At 49.3% G+C, this 19588-nt stretch overlaps 1 protein-coding gene across 3 annotated transcripts in view; it reads left to right on the forward strand.

Annotated features, from left to right (window-relative positions):
- The window catches only part of CHRM4 (cholinergic receptor muscarinic 4), a 59277-nt gene that overhangs the window by 9197 nt on the left and 30492 nt on the right, over positions 1-19588 (forward strand). For 2 of the 3 annotated variants that reach the window (XM_030559919.1, XM_030559920.1), the window contains exon 1: positions 6180-6467. The exons of the other annotated variant lie outside the window; for it this stretch is intronic. In XM_030559919.1, coding sequence (XP_030415779.1) covers positions 6413-6467 — 55 coding nt within the window. In that variant the 5' untranslated portion in view covers positions 6180-6412. Of the gene's footprint in view, positions 1-6179; positions 6468-19588 lie in introns of those variants that run through there. 3 annotated transcript variants of the gene reach the window in all.

Genomic DNA, 19588 nt, shown 5'->3' on the forward strand with positions numbered 1-19588 from the left:
AAACTGTACAGCTCCATGTTGAGCTCTTCTAATATCCCTTGTGTCTGGCTGTTCAGACTGAGTAGACAGCCACTCCACCTCTGCCCTCCCTCCCAGCAGAAACTTTCCTCCATTTGCTTCACAGATATTATGCAGGACACAGCAGGCAACTATAACCATTGGGATATGTTGCTCATTCAGATCCAATCTTGTGAGTCAACAATGCCAGCATCCCTCCAATTGATCAAAAGCACATTCAAATATAATTCTGCACCTGCTCAGTGGGTAGTGGAATCTTTCCTTGGTGCTGTAAAGTTGGCCAGTGTACGGCTTCTTGAGCCGGGGGAACAGGGGATAGGCTGGGTCCCATGGATCACCATTGGCATTTCAACATTTCCAGTGGTAATCTACCAGCTGGGAAAGAAGCTACTTGTAGCTTTCTAAACAGTCCTGTGTTCTTAAAGATGCGAGTGTCAGGCACCTCCACTGACCAATCCACACTGATGTTGGTGAAGCATCCCCGGTGATCCACCAGTGCTTGCAAAACCATAGAAAAGTAGCCCACTCTGTTGATGTACTCTGTGGCAAGGTGGTCTAGTGCCAAAATAGAGGTATGCGTGTTGTCTATCACCCCAATGCCATTCAGGAACCACATTTCTGCAAATACATCCACTAGAGCCTGCATAGTGCCGAAAGCCACAATCCTGTGTGCCAGGAAGCGATTTCACTTTCACATTTTTGCACACTTTCATGATGATGGCCCTTGCAGTGGATTTTCCAACTCCAAAATGCTTTCCACACTGGATTGCCACTCATTTCTCCACTGTCTGTGCAGCTCTCATTTTGGTGTCCCTGTGCTAGAGGGCTGGGGTGAGCTTGGCACACAGATCCAGGAATGTGGCTTTGTGTTCCAAAAGTTCTGCAGCCACTGCTCATCATCCTACGCCTGCATTACAATGCAGTTCCTTCAGTCAGTGCTTGTTTCTTGGACTCAAAAGTGGCACTCCACCATTTGCAGCTCCTTCATCAATGCCCCCAAAAAGCTTGAATTGGTTCTTGCTATGGCCTACAGCAATTAGTCCACCAAGAAATTGCCATGTTCCCTACTGATCTGGTTCTTCTTGAGGTTCTGCAAATACAGGATTGTGCATCCTGTGCTTACAATGTTTTTGACAATAGCGCAGAGCTGTGCAGGCTCCATACTTCTGTCAGAGGTGGCAGACAGTGAGGTGGACTGTGTGGGTTTGTGGAATTTTGAGAAAAGGTGTGAAAATTATGTGGTATAGATGACATTATGGAATGGAAACAGTTGCACACTAGCAAGTTGACCCCTTACTCCCAGTTACCCCGGCACAACTCGCTTCAGCCCCACCATGCATTGCCAAAACTTCTCAAAAGCTAGTGCGCTGGATGGCGGCAGGTTGCCCACTGGGATACTTGCCCATGGTTCACTGCACTGTGCATCAACACAGGCACGGCTGGTGAGCATGTGCAATGCCCACACAAGGAGCCAAGTGCACATGCGCACAAGCAATGTACTAACTGCAGCGGCTTTATGCCAACAAAACTTGCATTGACCATAGTTTGTAGTGTAGATGTGGTCTGAGATCCTGCTGGATAAGGCCTGGCAACACAAACCCTGACTGTTTGGCTTCCTCTTAGCCATCCCACCAGCCACTACAACAGGCTAATATGTGGCTTGTCCCCTTAGCTGGGTATGGGTTACTGGGGGGGAGAGAGGAGAGGCAGTAGCTTTCTGACACAAGCTTAAAAACTGTGGGCCAGATCTTTATCATATAAGTCAGCATAACTCCACTGAAGGGGCTATGCTGGTTTGCACCAGCTGAGAACCTGGCCCTAGCACTAGGAAATAATTCCATTCTGATCATTCCAGTTGAGGCAGGAGAGAAGGTACCTGCAAAAAGCCTTGCAACTAGCACTAACTGAGAAGTTCCAGGAACTAACTGGTGGTGAGCTTGTCTGTGGCCCCTGCAGTAGCCAGAGGAGGAGGATCCTCTTGGTGCTGATGGGGAACAGCACAATGGGAATTTATGCAAGTGACTTGCCTGCTTGACCTTTTCAGGGTGCCGAGTGATGCATTGAAACTTCCAGCCTTGGAACTGTGTCAGCAAAGAAAATTGTCTAAATTACAATGCAACATTATCTTTGCTGTGACTCAGAAATCTCCCCCATTCTCAGGGCAGGAGATTCCAAGGAGGGGGCTCTGCAGGCTGGGCCCCTGTTTCTCCTGCAATCCTGAGACTATGAAATACTGCCAATATTTTAACAAAGGGCTTCCACAGAATTTTCTCCCTTAGCCTGTGATAACTCCTCTGTCCCAGAGGTAGGTAGTGGGGGTTGTGCATGCGGGGGAGAGACAAAGGGTGCAGAAAAGGGTGGATGTATTCAGACAGTGTGCGTACGTGTATGTGGAGACAAAGAGGAGGGAGAAAGGGGTGTGGGTTGATGGGTGTATGTGCGTGTGTGCGCCAGCGGGGAAAGGAATGTGGGGAGAGGGAGGGATTGATAAATCTCTTTATTTGTTTTTCCTCCCTAACAAAACCACTCTCATAGCTGCACGAGAGACGGCAGCACTATGGGGTAAATCAGATGTTATGAAACTGTGTTTTGATGCTTTGTCCCTGGGAAACTATACCGAGGGTTTGAAAGCGAGTGTATGAGGGGGCAAGAAAGGAGTTATTGTTTACAATTTTTTGAGGGGAGTCTTGTCTTTGAAAAATCCCTGCCCTCCTGGGCAGCCTGCTCCATTTCAAAAGCAAACATCTTGCTCGCTGGATTTGGATAAATCCTCTGTGGCAATGCTGGTTTATCAGTATGAAGCGAGGAAAATGCACTCCAGCAGAGGCAAGAAACCTACCCAGCCCTGCCCTCCCTGTAGTGACGGGATATGAATCGGGGACTTCCAGGCGTTCGCTGTAGCCTATCCCTAATCCTACATGGCAGAAAGAGCCATGGTCTCCTTTCTCACATGCAGCAGAGGATGCAGAACACTAGCGCTAGATGTAAATGAACTACATCGATCAGTTAGATTGTATGAAGCTCTTTTTAAAGAGCTGCAGGCTTCAGGGATTGGAGTGGATTTCCAAGAAGGACCGTCTCCCAATGGCTAAACTGGGGAGCATAGGGTTGTCTGTGATCGCGAGGCCTCTTCCTATGGAACCACTTCCCTAGGTTTTTCTGCTAGCAACTTTCCTTCCTATCCGCAGCATTCAAAATTCTAGAAATGCCTGTCCGCAGTGATCCCACGTGTCGGTCCCTGAGCCATACAAGCTCAGCGCCCCCACCTACCTCCCGTGCGTACCTCTGTCCTTGGTGCTGAACTGAGAGCGGTAGCTTTTCAGCCAGACTAGAGGGAAGATGCAGTAGTGACTTTGAACACTTCTGAATAACTTATTTGAAACATCCAGGAAAACTTTTGACTTTAGAATTGAAATATTTGGGGAGGGTGGAATCCCCACCGATATTTTCTGAAATAGAAGGCAAAGTGGAGAGTGGGGAGGAAAATTTTTCCCATAAATATTTGAAATTATCGTCAGGTGCAATTATAGGGTTTCAAATCAATGTGTCAGCTGCTGAAATGTGAACAGCTGCTTCTTTTGTGATTTCTTTTCTTTTTCTGTGCTTTTTTTATGATTATTATAGCATCACTGATCTCTCTGCTGCCTGATCGGTTACACTGACGGAGCATTTGAGGAATCAGCACAGGAGCGCATAACCTGAGAAAAGCGAGGGAGGCCATGATTAAAAAATAACGTTCTTGGAGCGGGGTTCTGGTGCAGGGCAGGGATATTTTGAGAGGTTCTGTTGCAGTGGTGGGGTTCTGGTGCAGGGCAGGGATCTTTTGAGAGGTTCTGTTGCAGTTGTGGGGTTCTGGTGCATGGCAAGGCTGCTGTGCTGAGTTCTGTTGGAACACGGGGGTTCTGGTGTAGCGCAGGGATCTCCTGCAGTTCTGTTGCAATGCTTGGGTCTTGCGTGGGGCTCTGTTGCAGCGGGCGGTTTCTACGGGAGGTTCTTTTACAGGATTTGGGTTCTATTGCAGTGCAAGGGTTCTACCTGAGTTTATCTTGCAGTACAAGGGCGCTGTGCAGATTCTCTTCCGGTGCAAGAGTTCTGTGCCGGTTCTGTTGAGGCGCAGATGTTCTAATGCAGGATTCTCTTGGGGCGCAAATGTTCTCTGCAGGGCTCCCTTGTGGTGCTTGTCTTCTCTATAGAGTCCGGTTACAGTGCAGGGGTTCTGTTCCAGTGGGGTTCCAGCGCATCCTCAAGCTCAGGGGTACACTTCAGCTTAGGAGATGAACTCTCCACCTTCATTGCTCAATTAAACTGTGCTGGAAATTGATCTGAATCTCCCCCTCTCTTCTCCACTTGCATATTCCTTCTGCATATTCTAGCAGAGAGCCAAAGTGGTTGGCTAGAGAAGGGGAGATGGTAGAGAAATTTAGAAAACCCTCCCCTGGCCTGAAGAGGCAGGTTCGTGGCTCTAAACTGTGTAACAGGCGGGTTTCCATTCCCTAAACCCCTTGACCTGGAGGCGCAATCAGGTCCAATCAGCTGGGAACGCTTCCCAGCGATTAGAGCAGAATGGGCTTTAGGTGAGCGGTGACATAAGACGATATGTTCAACTCATCGACTCCTTATTGTGTGCCGCCAGTTTGTGCATCTGGGTGCCTCTGGCTCGGGGAGAGCGATCCGCGAGCAGACTGCGGAGTCTGCCAGGAGTCACTCCTTTCATGGAAAGCCAGCCACTGGCGAGGTTACCTCTCTCCCCCGTCAGTGCGCTCTGGGCTGAACCTCGGGTGCGGGGCAGGGGGGAGCAGGCAGGACAGAGGCTGCCCCTGAAGCGGCTTCCTGTCCCAGGGCGCTGAGAATCGCCCTGCCATCAGAGTCCGCTCCCCTAACCTCCTCCCACGCCCCGCAGCCCCCTCCGGCTCCGTGGGCCCGGCAGTCTGGGGATCTAACTGGGCCATGTGAACCGGCCACTACCCACCCCAGAGCGGAGGCGATCACACACCTAGCCCGTTCCCGGCCACTGGGAGATCACCGGGGGAGGGATTAGCCCCTGAAAGTGCCCCGGAGCGGAGTCTACCTGAGCACAGGCCTGCGCTCTGGGGTCCCCCTTCCTGTTCAGTGAGCTGCGCAGCGGGAGTCCGAGCTCACTGTCCCAAGGGGGAGCCGGGAGCACGGGGTTTAGGAAGCAGGCGGCCAAGACGCAATTAATCCTTCGTTAGGGAGCTAATCTCATTAGCCCTTGGCCAGATGTCTCCGTAATGGAGCCCAAGCCCTCTGCCGGGGGGTGAGGCAAGGCTGTCTCTGTCCGGATCCGAGAGAGCCGCTCCCACTCCCTCCCCAGCAGGGCTAGGCAGATGCTGGGCCCTGGGCCGCCGCTCTCTGGGCGCCCTGAGGGCAGCGCACACGGTCCCCAGTGCCGGCCCGTCTGCTCAGAGACTGGAGCCTCAGGCTCTGTGCTTGCAAAGGCCGGGCCCGCACTGGGGCTCTGCGATCGGCGCCCCTCTCCCTGTCTGCCCCTCCCGCACGTCCCTTCGACGCCGCCCCAGCCCGGGAGCTGTCCGGCGCTGAAAGCCCGGCCGGGCCTCGCGGCCCGACAGCTGGTGGGTACCTGGCCCCTGTGTGGCCTGGACAGTGCACAACCAACCCCCTGCGGGCAACAGCCGCGCGCCCTGCTGCAGGGGCGGCCCCCGCCCCTCGGCTGTGTCCCTGGGCACGGAGCTCGTGGAACGGGCCGGGGGGGCTCCCCCTGCGCCAGGCGGAGGGCGGGCTGGGGGCAGAGGTTGAACAGAGTCCCCGCCCCGCCCCGGCCACAGCGCCCCGAGCGAGGCCATTCACCCTGGAGCCAGGGCGGCCTGTGCCCTGCCCTCCACCGTGCGCCGGGGGCCGGTGCCTCAGGCAAAGGCAAGTAATGGGGGGCATGACCCTGAGCTCCCGCCGCCCTGCCCCGCCCCCCCCCCCCCGTGATGTGCCAGCGGCGAGCCCCAGGCCCCTCAGGCCGGCTGAGAGGGGAAAGTAGCGCTCGCAGCCCCGCCGTGATTGGCTGAGGCTCCATTACATCATGGTTCCGGGGCTGCCTCGCTGCTTGTTCTTTCTTTCCTTTTTTTTTGTTGTTTGTTTTTTGCACGGGGGAGAAAAGTGGGCGCGCGCTAGTCAGCGCGAGAGGGCGGCACATCTGTGCAGGGCTGGGCGCGGGGCGGCCCCGACAGGAGCGCTGGCCACGCCACGCCGGCCTGGCTCCGGCTCTCTTCGCCTTCGCGGCGCAGCCCCAGCTGCCCAGAGGGAAATGCCCGAGGGAGGGAGCCTCCCGTGAAGCGGACTCCGGCGTCCGGGGATCGTTCGCTCTCCCTCGGCCGGCCCCAGCCCTCCAGCCGCGAGCGGTTCCCGGCGGGCGGGAAGATGCACCATGGGCTTTGAGAACAGCACGGGCGCCGGAGCGCCAACGCCGTGGGGGGCGCCCGGTGAGTGAGCGGCTCCTCCCCTAGCCTGCGAGTGCGGGGAGCCGGGATGCACAGAGCGATCCCCGGCCCGGGCGTTGCTGGCCTTTGCCCCGGGCAAGGGGGCGTCTCTGTTCATCCCTCCGCCTGGCTTCTGCTTACGACAGTGGCCGGAGCGGGCGCCCGGGGTGCCCTTGGCCAAGGAGTTTGCAGGAATGCGGGGGGGGGAGCGCAGATTAGATAGTGGGGAGTGATTCTCTCCCCCCCCCCCGCGGCCCGCCGCCCACTCCCCAAGCGCCCTCTGCTCCTAGGCAAGGACGTGCCCGCTACTTTGGGCTGCAGTTAGACGGGAAGGAGGCGGGAGCGGCGAGGGAGGCGATCGGGCTGGGATCCAGGTCCCTGCACGCAGCGGGGATCTCGAGGCAGCTGGCAGGCCCGGGCTCTGACATTTCCCCGCTTTTCTAGGCTCGTCCCAAGAAGGGGACTGAGGTGCCGGGGTCGGGGAAGGGACGGGCAGGGTTCCCCGCGGCGGGCTGGGGACGCGCCGTCTCTCTGTCAACTTTCCCGGACTCCATTTGCCTAAAAATGGCTTTTCTGCCCTTCTCCCGCTGTCACTTGGCAACATCTGGGAAGCGGGGGGAAGGCAGAGGGAGCGGGCTAGAGCCGCGCGAACCTCTCCAGCTGCTGAGGGGAGGCGGGGGACCAGCCGGCCCCGCCGCTCGGGGCAGAGCCCGCACCGGGCCAGTGAGATTCGGATCGCTCGGGGAAGCGGCTCTCAGGAAAGGGCCACTATCGGTAGCACCTAATTCGGATCCAGGCTACAGCCGCACTAGACGGGTACCGAGCGCAGGAGGCAGTTCTCGCCTAGGGGACCCCGCACTTCGGCCCCAGCGGCTGGCACTGGTCCCCTCGCCTTCCCCACCGCCCGCGGCCTCATGGGCAATCGCCCGCTGGAGACTCTCCCCTTCTAACAGCACCCCAGCAAAACACGTGGCACTCCCCTGGCTGGCCCCCAAGTCTCGGTTCCCCGGGCGCGGGGGGAAGCTCTGGGGACACGGGGACGCTTCCCCTCTGCTGCACCAGAGCCTACTCAGCCCTGGGCTCGGTGTAGCTCTGCTTTCGCTGGGCGTCTGGCCGCGGGCACCGCTAAGGAGCAGTCTGGGCGGTGGAGCCGGCAGCCCTGACTCCGTTACAGTTAGCGAGTGACTCAGGGGCCCAAAGGGCATAAATCAGGGTCGGGAGGACACGGGGCCGTGTCATTATCAAGCAAACCCAGGATCGTTCCTGTTCCCTAAGCCGGAGAGCAAGTGCCCTAGGCAACACCTTTGTTACAATGTGCTGGGCGCTGTACAAATTAGATAGATATGGTCGCTGTCCGGAAGAGCTGACACTCTGATGGAGACAACAAAACAGGATGGAAGGGGAGCCTAGAGCAAATACAAAGAGCTAGGCGGTTATTGGCCAAGGGTTTAGGGGTATGTGTGTGTGTGTGTGTATACACAAAGACTGGGCAATCTGGGATGTGTAATCATGAGCTGGTGTGGATCATGCATTATTCTGTCACACTGGTGTGATATTAAAGAGCAGGAATGCGTGAATCTACCACTGAAGTATTGTAGAGAGAACAGCTGGGAAATATGTATTAGATACCATCTAGTCCTTCCCACCCCCTTGCAGGGCACCCATTGTTCCTTTAAGTCCATTTTCCCTGGCGGTGCCTGTCAGTTTTTAATGTCCCCACGAACGAAGAGGCCGGCCTGACTCTCCTTAGGAGATGACCAATCTCACAGTTTGGCTCCCCGGTCCCCATTCACTTCACGTTTCTTCTGCTTAATTTCATCTCGTTACTTCAATTTTACCCACTGGGCCCATGCTAGGTAATTCCTGTCTTCCTTAGGTTTGAAGGTGTAAATCAGTGGGGTGGGGTGACTGACAAGGTGGGACTAGACTATGATGTGTGAATGGATTGGAATTCTCATTCACGGTCACTTTAAACAACATTCGTTTCTTGTATTGTTCCTTTCAACTGCATCCCACCTGGAATGTGGAAGTGGGTGACATCAGAATGGGCACCAGTAGGTGTTGTGACATCAGCAGCCCTGAGCTTTCTGGAGATATTGTTTGATGTGATGCTTCCATTTCTAAAAGACTCTTTCCCAGCAGGAACCTGTCTCAAAAGAGACTCCTCTTAAAATGAAAATTGCTCCCGCTGATTTCCTAGCAGAGGGATGATATACCTAGCAAGCGGGGTCTCCTGCTCAGGAGAAGGGAAGGGAGGTGGTTCCTTTCAATCCAGGTTTATGCAAAGGAACCACTCATTCTTCTTGGCACACCGGAGGGGTATAAGCAGTGATTTAGCAGAGGATGATGCACATAGATAAGGTGATCTCCTAGCTGATCTCTTTCCATTCCAATGATTCAGGGGTTCTCAAATCTTTTTGTGGCACCTTAAGGGAGAGATTGTTGTATGGCTGTCTCCCTCTCATTCACCATTGTGTGAGCCCCACCTCCTCTTCCGTTCACAGTGCTGGTGGGTGAGTCTTGCCCACATGCTCAGGGTTTAGCTGATCGCCATATTTGGGGTCGGGAAGGAATTTTCCTCCAGGGCGGATTGGCAGGGGCCCTGGAGGTTTTTTGCCTTCCTCTGCAGCATGGGGCATGGGTCGCTTGCTGGTGGATTCTCTGCAGTTTGAGGTCTTCAAACCAGTTTTGAGGATTTCAATAACTCAGTCCTGGGTTAGGGGTTGTTATAAAAGTGGATGGGTAGGCGTTCTGTGGCCTGCCTTGTGCAGGAGGTCAGACTAGATGATCATATTGGTCCCTTCTGACCTATGAGTCTATGAGTCTATGAGTCACAGCTGTGCTGAGACCACCTCTCCTCCCACTTTCACTAGGGTTCAGAGCATCTATCTTCCCACTGGGGACCAGATGACTTCCCTGGGGCAAATGATGATAGGAAAGTACTGAATCTTGTACTGCCAACCCCAAATGAAAAATGTCATGGGTCAGCCCCCAGTTGGGGGAGCTGGGCTCAAGACGCTCCTCTTTCACAGACTGCCAATGGGACCCTGTGAGGTCACCTAGGCACAGCTCCACAAGGGCATTTAGACTCTTAACTTTCACTGAAATCAATGGAACTTTGGAGCCTAAACATCTTTGAAGATCTGAGCCTTAGCCTCTCTGTGCCACCTTTTGCTGTCTGTTGAAGGGGGGTAATAGTACTTCCTGGTGGTGCTCTGAGGATAAGTCCATTAGAACTTGTAAAGTGCTTGGATACTGCAGCAATAGTGGACATACAAGTATCTAAGGGTACATCTACACTGCAGTAGAACACCCACAGCTAGCCTGCATCAGCTGGCTCAGGCTGTGGGGCTAGAAAATTGCAGGGTAGACATTTGGGCTTTGGCTGGAGCCTGAGCTCTGGGACCCTCCCCACTCAGGGGAGTCCCAGCACTTGGACTTCAGCCTGAGCCCGAAGATCTATACTGTAATTTTATAGCCCTGTTAGCTGAAATGGGCCAGACACTAGTGTTTTATTCCAGTATAGACATACCCTAGGCTGGTTAGATAGTTTCCTGGAGCTGGGGATTTAAGTAAAACACCAGATATTGGGAAACTCATGATAAAATTGCAAGAGTTGGCAACCATACTGTATTTTTAGGGTTGTTTTTTTTTTAATTTTGGCAGCTGGAAATGAGGACCCAGCATCAGCCACCTCTCTCTGCAATTCAGTTTAGGAACCTCTTCAGTTATTCATAGTCCTTCCTAACCTGACCAGTGACATGCCAAGACAGAGGTTTCCAGTGTGGACTAGCAGTCACAGACTGCGCTTTTACCAAAAAGCTGAAAAACTATGTTGTTGTTTTTACTGGCACACTTCATATTAGCTCAACACCAACTAATGGCATCCATTCCCATAGAACCAGCTAATACCAGTTCCTGCATGGGAGGGAGACACATCCATTCCAGAGAACCAGCCAGTACCCATTCCCACATTGTGAGTCATGTCCATTCCCAGAGAACCTGTGAGGTGATGAATCATCTCTGAACTAGAGCCTGATTAAGCCACATGTGGGGATGAATCATTTCTGTGCTAGGCACTAGCCAATCCACAAGTCAGGAGTTGGTTTAGTGACTCTCAGAGCAGATAATATAATAATAAATGGAGATATACCCATTTCATAGAACTGGAAGGGACCCTGAAAGGTCATTGAGTCTAGCCCCCTGCCTTCATTAGCAGGACCAAGTACTGATTTTGCTCTAGATTGAACTCACAATGCTGAGTTTAGCAGGCCAATGCTCAAACCACTGAGCTACTGCTCCCTGGGGAAACAGGCACTCAATCTGCCTAATGTCATGTCACTTCATGGCGTGGTACACTCCCCTGCTTGATAGTGGTGACAGGTACCGCAGGCCTTAGCTTGTTCCCACCTAGTTTGCCAGGCCTAGTCTGCTATTGACTCCTGATTCCAGTGTTGATCACTGGCTCTGGTTCTTAGGCTGACTGCCACTGCACCAATCACTAGGCCTGGCCATCCATGTTTCAGTTTCTGGCAGAACCAGACAATACCAGTTCTGGCCTGGTGGAACCAGTCAATACCAAAACCTGGAACATGTATGTATCCAGTTGTATGAGAAAGATATATTTAAAAGTGAAGGGTGGTGCTTCTGGCTATTAAGTTAGAGCTTCAAATAGAATGCTGTTCATGTGTTAGTAGGGTGACCAGACAGCAAATGTGAAAAATTGAGATAGTGGGTGGGGGTAATAGGAACCTATATAAGAAAAAGACCCAAAAATTGGGACTGTCCCTTTAAAATCAGGACATCTAGTCACCCTATATGCTAGTAGCATGGACTCCATCCTAGGCAGAGCACAACTGTTATCCCAACAAAACTCTGTGGCATATACTATCTGAAATGGTGCTTGTAACAACGTCACCATTCCCCTTCCCCATTAACATCAATCTAGACAATCCCTCAGAGGGAGTAGAAATTGCAGGACATTTATTCTGCCTACCTGGAAAGCCCACGCACAAAAGTAGGGCAATTTTCTCTGGCCAAATGTATTTACATTTAAAGCAATGTTAAGGTTATACATTTAGATGCAGAAAATGAGGGAGTGAAGAAATAAAAGCTCTCATGAGGCACAGGTCAGCAGAGCACCTAAGCACTTACTTGAAGCACTTTGCTAAATCAAAGCCATAGTAACATTACCTAGTTCATACTGTACAGATTCAGGTGACATTTAATAGCATAACTATTAATCAAAAGTATTATGTGCAGTGTGGGTGAGTTAATATTACTATGAAACACTTAACTTTTGCATTCCATTATTATTATTATTTCATGGTGCACAAAGGCATGATGGGAACTTTACAGACCTCATCAAAAATTACTGTCCATGCCTGAAAAAGAATGCAATATAAATTTTAGATGAGTAGGTTGTGGGGAAAATATTGGGGTGGAGGATGGATGGATGGGGAAGGGTAAAGGTTATTATCACAATGGGATAGATTGTTCTCTCATGTTAGGCACATGACCACCTCCATAGATTAGTATGTTGTTTTAATACAAGAGAGCCTAACAGAAATGATTTAGTACTGGCATAATCCATTTATTATGGGCATTGCAGAAGGGGCAGTGTGTTTGTGTTTAAACCTGTCCTGACAAGATTCTAGTAATACACACTGTTGGGACCCATATGGGTACCTGAGAGAAAGAGAGAGAGAGAGCGTTTTTGCATTTAATTTCCTAGTTTTTAACAAGACAGTAAACACCCTATCTGCTCCGCTCCCCAAATGTGGGAAAGATACAAAGATCCTCTGCATGTTGACACTGAAATTGTGCTAACTATGCTCTGGAGTTCCTCTCTCACTGAGATGTCTGGAGATTTTAGGAGTAGTAATCTAGGGTCACTGAAGTGAATGGGATTGGCAAATTGTCATAATCTATTCCCAGATTTGGACCTTAACATCCAAAATATGGGGGTTAGCATGAAAACCTCCAAGCTTAGTTACCAGCTTGGACCTGGTAAAGCTGCCACCACCCAAAAAATTAGAGTGTTTTGGGGCACTCTGGTCCCCCCAAAAACCTTCCCTGGGACCCCAAGACCCAAATCCCTTGAGTCTCACAACAAAGGGAAATAAACCTTTTCCCTTCCCCCCTCCAGGTGTTCCTGGAGAGATACACAGAAGCAAGCTCCGTGAATCTAAACAGAGGGATTCCACCCTCTCTATTTCCAGTCCTGGAAACAGAAGTACTTCCCTCTTCACCCAGAGGGTATGCAAAGTCAGGCTAGTAAATCTAACACACACAGATTTCCCCCTGACTTCTTCCTCCCACCAATTCCCTGGTGAGCACAGACTCAATTCCCTGGAGTCCCCCACTGAAGAAAAACTCCAACAGGTCTTAAAGAGAAAGCTTTATGTAAAAAGAAAAAAAAATACATAAAAATGGTCTCTCTATATTAAGGTGACAAATACAGGGTCAATTGCTTAAAAGAAATATGAATAAACAGCCTTATTCAAAAAGAATACAATTCAAAACATTCCAGCAACTATACCATGTAAATACAAAAGAAAAAAACATATAAATCACTGTCTTATCTTTTTTGTACTTACAACTGGGAAACAGAAAATTAGAAAGCAAGAGACAGAAATCCTCCCATAGCCGAGAGAGAGACAGGCAGAAGATCAGAACAAAGGACTCAGACACAAACTTCCCTCCACTCAGATTTGAAAAAGTCTTGTTTCCTGATTGGTCCTCTGGTCAGGTGTTTCAGGTTACTTCTTTCCAGGTGAAAGAGACATTAACCCTTAGCTATCTGTTTATGACACAAGTCCTGCTATTTTTTCTGCCAGGCTGGGTTAACAGGAAAGCAGCACCTCTAAAAAGAAAGCAGTTGAGAGCATCAGCAACAGGAGTAGCTAGAAATGTAAGCTATAATTTAAATGTGCCGTCTTTGTATGCATGCTGCCAGATGCCCACACACAAAATGCCATTTTGAGCTTGCATATGGGTAAATTAAGTTTAGCTAGCCACATGCAAGTACACAGTAGGATTTTATCTCACATGGCCAACTGGTACTTTTACCCAGGGTCAGAAAATTGGGGCACCTTTTGTAGTATTGTGCTGTCAGTGTGACATGCACTAATTTGCTCCCTGAGATTTTCCCTAACACAGTCTGGAAATAGTAACTTCTTGGGCAAAACAGGTGGGAGCTCCAACGTTGACTGTCACAAAGTGAGTGGAGTGTTGGTAGGTTCTGCTATAACCTTAGCAGGTACCTCTTGAGCACATTCAGAAGTGATTTTTTCAAATCACTTATGCCTTCTTAGGGTTTATCTCCTTCTCTCCATGATTCCTCCATAGGGACGATTTAGATGTAACACTTAGAGGATTTTTTTTATCCAGCCATATTTGAGTTCCTGGTGAGCATAATGAAATACTGGAAAAGTGCATTCTTCACTCTCCAATAGCTCAAAATCAGCTGTGTGTTCGTTTGTGAGGGAACTATTGTGAGTGGATTCTGAAACCAAGTCTACAATGTTTAGTCTACAGGAGCATTTTTCAGAAAGTTCTGAGAATGGAAATATGGATGATAATGAAAGTCCCTATCATGGCTGCTGTGGAGTGGTTACAGAGTTCCTGGTCCTCAACAGTTACCAGAGAGGACCAGGATAATATAGAGGGACTTCCCAGTCAGGGAGTTCTCTAGTTATGGCTCTTTGTGCTTACCCCCTCACACCACTAGAAACTAGAATAAACATACAAATCCCTCTATTTTCCCTGTTTTCTAGCAGATACATCAAGGATTTCCTTCATCCAGACCTGTGTGCACTTAAACTGTAGCAACATTCACTGGTCATATAGAGCTTTGTGCATTCAAAGTGCTTTATAGGCAGCAGGTTTAAAACAAATAAAAGGAAATTCTTCTTCACGCAGCGCACAGTCAACTTGTGGAACTCCTCACCTGAGGAGGTTGTGAAGGCTGGGACTATAACAGCGTTTAAAAGAGAACTGGATAAATTCATGGTGGTGAAGTCCATAAATGGCTATTAGCCAGGATGGGTAAGGAATGGTGTCCCTAGCCTCTGTTCGTCAGAGGATGGAGATGGATGGCAGGAGAGAGATCACTTGATCATTGCCTGTTAGGTTCACTCCCTCTGGGGCACCTGGCATTGGCCACTGTCAGTAGACAGATACTGGGCTAGATGAACCTTTGGTCTGACCCGGTACAGCTGTTCTTATGTTCTTATGTTATGCTGTACAAGCATTAATTAATCAGTCTTCACATCTTATCTCAGGGCTCAGACCCAGATCTTCAAAGGGGTTTAGGCACTTAACTCCCAATTTTATAGGGACAATCCTGATATGTGGGGCTTTGTCTTATATAGGTACCTATTACCACCACCATGACCTCCCGCCCCGATTTTTCACACTTGCTATCTGGTCACCCTACCTAACTTCCATTGGTTTCAATGGAAGTTAGGTGCCTAATCCCTTTGAGGATCTGGGCCTCAGTCCTTGTTCTGGGTTGAAGAATCATAAATCACCTCTTTGGTGTTCCTCTAAAATTGTTTGACTTTCAAAGAGTTCAGACCACCAGTTGAGAAACAGCAGGAATCCTCAAGCTCTTCTGCCCAGGTTGCTAACCAGGTGTAGGCTGGATGATTGTAGCATTATTGCTTATTATGTAATTAATGCATTAATTAGTTGCAACAAAGTAGCACTCTTGACCGATTCCAGGCATTTCTGGCCTTTGGGAGCACGTTAATTCACATGAACTCCATTTAAACCTTTAGTTACTGGATTAACTCACTGTGCATACTGCCTCTCATTTGCACTTGCCAGCCAGCATATGTTCAGAGTAATTCATTTACTGAATTTAAAAGCAGGGTTTAGGCATTTCATAGGTGTATTACTACTTGGCCATCTCCCATGACTCTGGGCCAGAAGCTTGGTGACAAGTAGTAACAGGCTATGCTGCTGCTCCATGCCATGATTTTGCTCATGGCAGAGTGGCGGTATAATCAGACATTAATGTGGGTGCATAAAGCAGTGCATTCTTTCCTGAAGAGTCCCCAGTATATCTCATTTCAGTTACCCTGGTCTGCTCCCTCCTGCAGAAGTTCTGCCTCTCCTATTGAGAAGGGAATAATGACAGCTGGAGGTAACAAATACAAAACAAGGCAAGAGTCTGCACTTGCCCACACTGATACACCCAAACACCATGTGCACAAGCCTTCTCTTTCCCCCAGACACCATCTGTGCACATACCCTTCACACACACACACCCTTCAGTTTGTCACATCAGTATAACTGATCATGGGCCACAGTATTAATTTATTAAATATATTCATATAAAATCCTGGTTCATTTAAAATAGTGGCATTTGGAGAATTGCCCTTTGTGAGGAGCCTCTGGTGGAGAAACTTGTATTCAGTGGCCTTGACTTTGTGCCAGTGTTTACACCTCTAATGGTAGCATAATGCACCCACTTGAACTCTAATGAAGCTCAGAGGCTTGAACTTGAGTGATGGCTCATCATACACTCATCTCACTTTACTTTGCCATGAAGATGAAGTTGACTATACTGTCAAAGTCCCCTAAATGGTGCTGCTATGGATACAAAGCCCTATTGCAATGACAGCCCAGAGGTCACTAATGGAGGTCCTGCAAATAAGAGTCCTGTTCGCAACATAATCACTCTTTACCTATACTCTGTGACTCCATCCTGTCCTACACCATTCCTGCTCTGCTCAGATTGACTCAACTCTTCTCTTCAAATTGTGCAGCCACACACTGATCAGAGATTCCCACAGGATCTATCTGGATGAAATCTGCCCCATGCAAAGGATCTGTGCACTACTTAGATTTGAGAGAGAGACTAAAGTGGTGCATTGGCTTTTTGCTTGTCCTCTGCACAGGGGTAAATTTCATCCTATGTATGGGATGTGTTGGTTCTTGGGGTACCAAGGACTCTGAGTCACTTTATTAGCCCCCTGTCTCCAGCGTGAGGGACATTTGTTTATGCTTAGCTGGGTGTCAGCTTCCTGGCACCACCAGCCTGTTACCCAAGCACTCTCCTCTGGGATATGCTAGCACTTTGTTTGCAGATTAACAATAGGTATACCCCGGTCCCTGAGTCCCTTTGAACGAGCCCCTAATCCACTGAACACTCACAGAAATACCTAGTATGCTGTGCCCAAGCAAATAATGTACACACCAGCTTATATGATTCAACTGAGATCAGTCTCTTGCTTAATATCACAGCACTTAGATATACTGATAGTGAAAACAAGGATAAGTTATTAACAAGGTTTCAAGAGACAGTGAGTAAGAATAATGGAACTAAAAGGTTACATATAAAACAAAATCATAACATGCTTTCTGGAGACTAACCTTAACAGGCTATCCTCCCGTCTAAAGGAGTTTACCTCACCCCACAATATCCTCTGCAGAGTTTCAACAAAGGTTGGCTGAGATCTCATTTTCATGAATGTAAATGCATTGCTCATTTACTTGCTGGTGCAGGATAAAGTGGTGTCTTCTTTTCCTTTTACTTATATCTAGAAAGTTCATTGTCTATATCAGGCCATGTCTACATTTAAAATTTTGCAGCGCTGGTTGTTACAGCTGTATTAGTACAGCTGTATAGGGCCAGCGCTGCAGAGTGGCCACACTTACAGCAACCAGCGCTGCAAGTGGTGTTAGATGTGGCCACACTGCAGCGCTGTTGGGCGGCTTCAAGGGGGGTTCGGGGAACGCGAGAGCAAACCGGGAAAGGAGACCAGCTTCGCTGCGGTTTGCTCTTGCGTTCCCGGAACCACCCAGCAAACCTCAGGGAAGGAGACCTGCTTGCTCGGGGGTTCGGGGAACGAGAGAGCAAACCGGGAAAGGAGACCAGCTTCGCCGCGGTTTGCTCTCGCGTTCCCGGAACCACCCAGCAAACCTCAGGGAAGGAGACCTGCTTGCTTGGGGGTTCGGGGAACGAGAGAGCAAACCGGGAAAGGAGACCAGCTTCGCCGCGGTTTGCTCTCGCGTTCCCGGAACCACCCAGCAAACCTCAGGGAAGGAGACCTGCTTGCTTGGGGGTTCGGGGAACGAGAGAGCAAAACGGGAAAGGAGACCAGCTTCGCCGCGGTTTGCTCTCGCATTCCCCGAACCACCCTGCAAATCGCAGGGAAGGAGACCTGCTTGCTCGGGGGTTCGGGGAACGAGAGAGCAAACCGGGAAAGGAGACCAGCTTCGCTGCGGTTTGCTCTCGCGTTCCCCGAACCACCCTGCAAACCGCAGGGAAGGAGACTTGCTTGCACAGGGGTTCGGGGAACGCGAGAGCAAACCGGGGAAGGAGACCAGCTTCGCCGCGGTTTGCTCTTGCGTTCCCCGAACCCCCCTGCAAACCGCAGGGAAGGAGACCTGCTTGCTCGGGGTTCGGGGAACGGGGAACCGGGAAAGGAGACCAGCTTGATTACCAGAGGCTTCCTCAGGTATGCTGGGATACCTGCTTATTCCACGGAGGTCAAGAAAAGCGCTGGTAAGTGTCTATAGTTGATTACCAGCGCTGGATCACCAGCGCTGGATCCTCTACACCCAAGACAAAACGGGAGTACGGCCAGCGCTGCAAACAGGGAGTTGCAGCGCTGGTGGTGCCCTGCAGATGTGTACACCTCCTAAGTTGCAGCGCTGTAACTCCCTCACCAGCGCTGCAACTTTCTGATGTAGACAAGCCCTCAGTCAGGATAAGGACCCAGGGCTTATTTTTCTGTGTGCTTCTTCTGTGTTGATTTCACATCTCCCGATTGACTTTGCATGTAAATGGGTATTCATTGTTTTAATTTACAATTCTTAATCTGCATCTCAACAGAGAGACAGGTGAATAAACATCCCTTGCCTCATAGAAAACCTGTTTGTCAATTCGGCCTTGATAACAGATTTTAAACTATCCATACAAAGTATTGGTATATACATTTCACAATGGTATTGACCAGTGTGTGATCCTGGCTTTCATTTAAGATATTCTCACATGATATTCTTTGATGACAGAATGTACCTACCAGACATGGGACATTCCTATAACCCCCTTGTTAGTTGGCATTAAAGGGTTCTTCGATCAGAGGAGACATGAAAACATTCTTCTGGAAAGTTTTTACTTTAAGGTAAACTCCTGTGAAGTCCACATCAAACTGGATCTAAATTTCATGTTAAAGTTCTTGGATAATGTGGCACTCTGGTGCAGGAGAGTGGAAATTGTGTGGCTTCTTCATGTACATTACAAAATTAAGTTTTTTAAAAAGTGAATTAAATATGATAATGAATAATCCAGCCAGAATAGTAGGCTATGTCTTATCAATAATGATATTAAATTCAATTTATTTGATATCCCCACATTTGCAGTTTTCACATTGCAACAGAGTTTTGTATTGACAATGCCTAACTGCACAATAGAAGCTGTCAGAAAAGGGTTTGGTAGCTGGATTTGGAATCACTGGGTCTTTTGGCACAGGAGGTGGGTGGGAAGCAGTTTAGATTTGTAAAATAAACACATTGTTTTGATGTTTTGCAACAGTGTTCACCAGTGAAATAGTTAACAATGACATCTTTAGGTTACCAAGAGTTAATGCTCATTGATATGGCCATAGCAATTCACATTTCTTGGAGTATTCTTTTAGGCTCTCTTCAAACACAGGAAAATTTTAGTGCATTGGCTACACTGGGGGACATTTTCAAGATTTTATCTGAAACAGTAAATTCTAGAAATATAGTTTTAAAAAAGTGAAACATAGATTTGGGAGTACTGTTCTGGGTAAGGTGAATCTCACTGCCAATCCTGCACTTGCTTATTTCGCAAAATGTGGGGCCCTACTTTAAAGAGCTCTCCACACTTGGAAAACGACCTGTGTTGATATTGCTTAGGCCCCCTGCACTGGTAATGAGAATGTTTTGACTCCTGTCTGGATGGGATCAATCCATTTTTAGTAGCTGTACAGAAAGCATGCTTGAGTTTTAGAGGGACATGGTCTATATCATGATTACTGGAGTGGTGCTGAAAACAGTTTGATCCCATCTCTGTTAACAGGTTGTAGGGGAGGAGAGGAATGGGGAAGTCCTGTTGTTGACAGCCATTGGTTAGCAATAGATCA

Source organism: Gopherus evgoodei, chromosome 4 (genome assembly GCF_007399415.2).
Source record: "Gopherus evgoodei ecotype Sinaloan lineage chromosome 4, rGopEvg1_v1.p, whole genome shotgun sequence".
NCBI lineage: Eukaryota > Metazoa > Chordata > Testudines > Testudinidae > Gopherus > Gopherus evgoodei.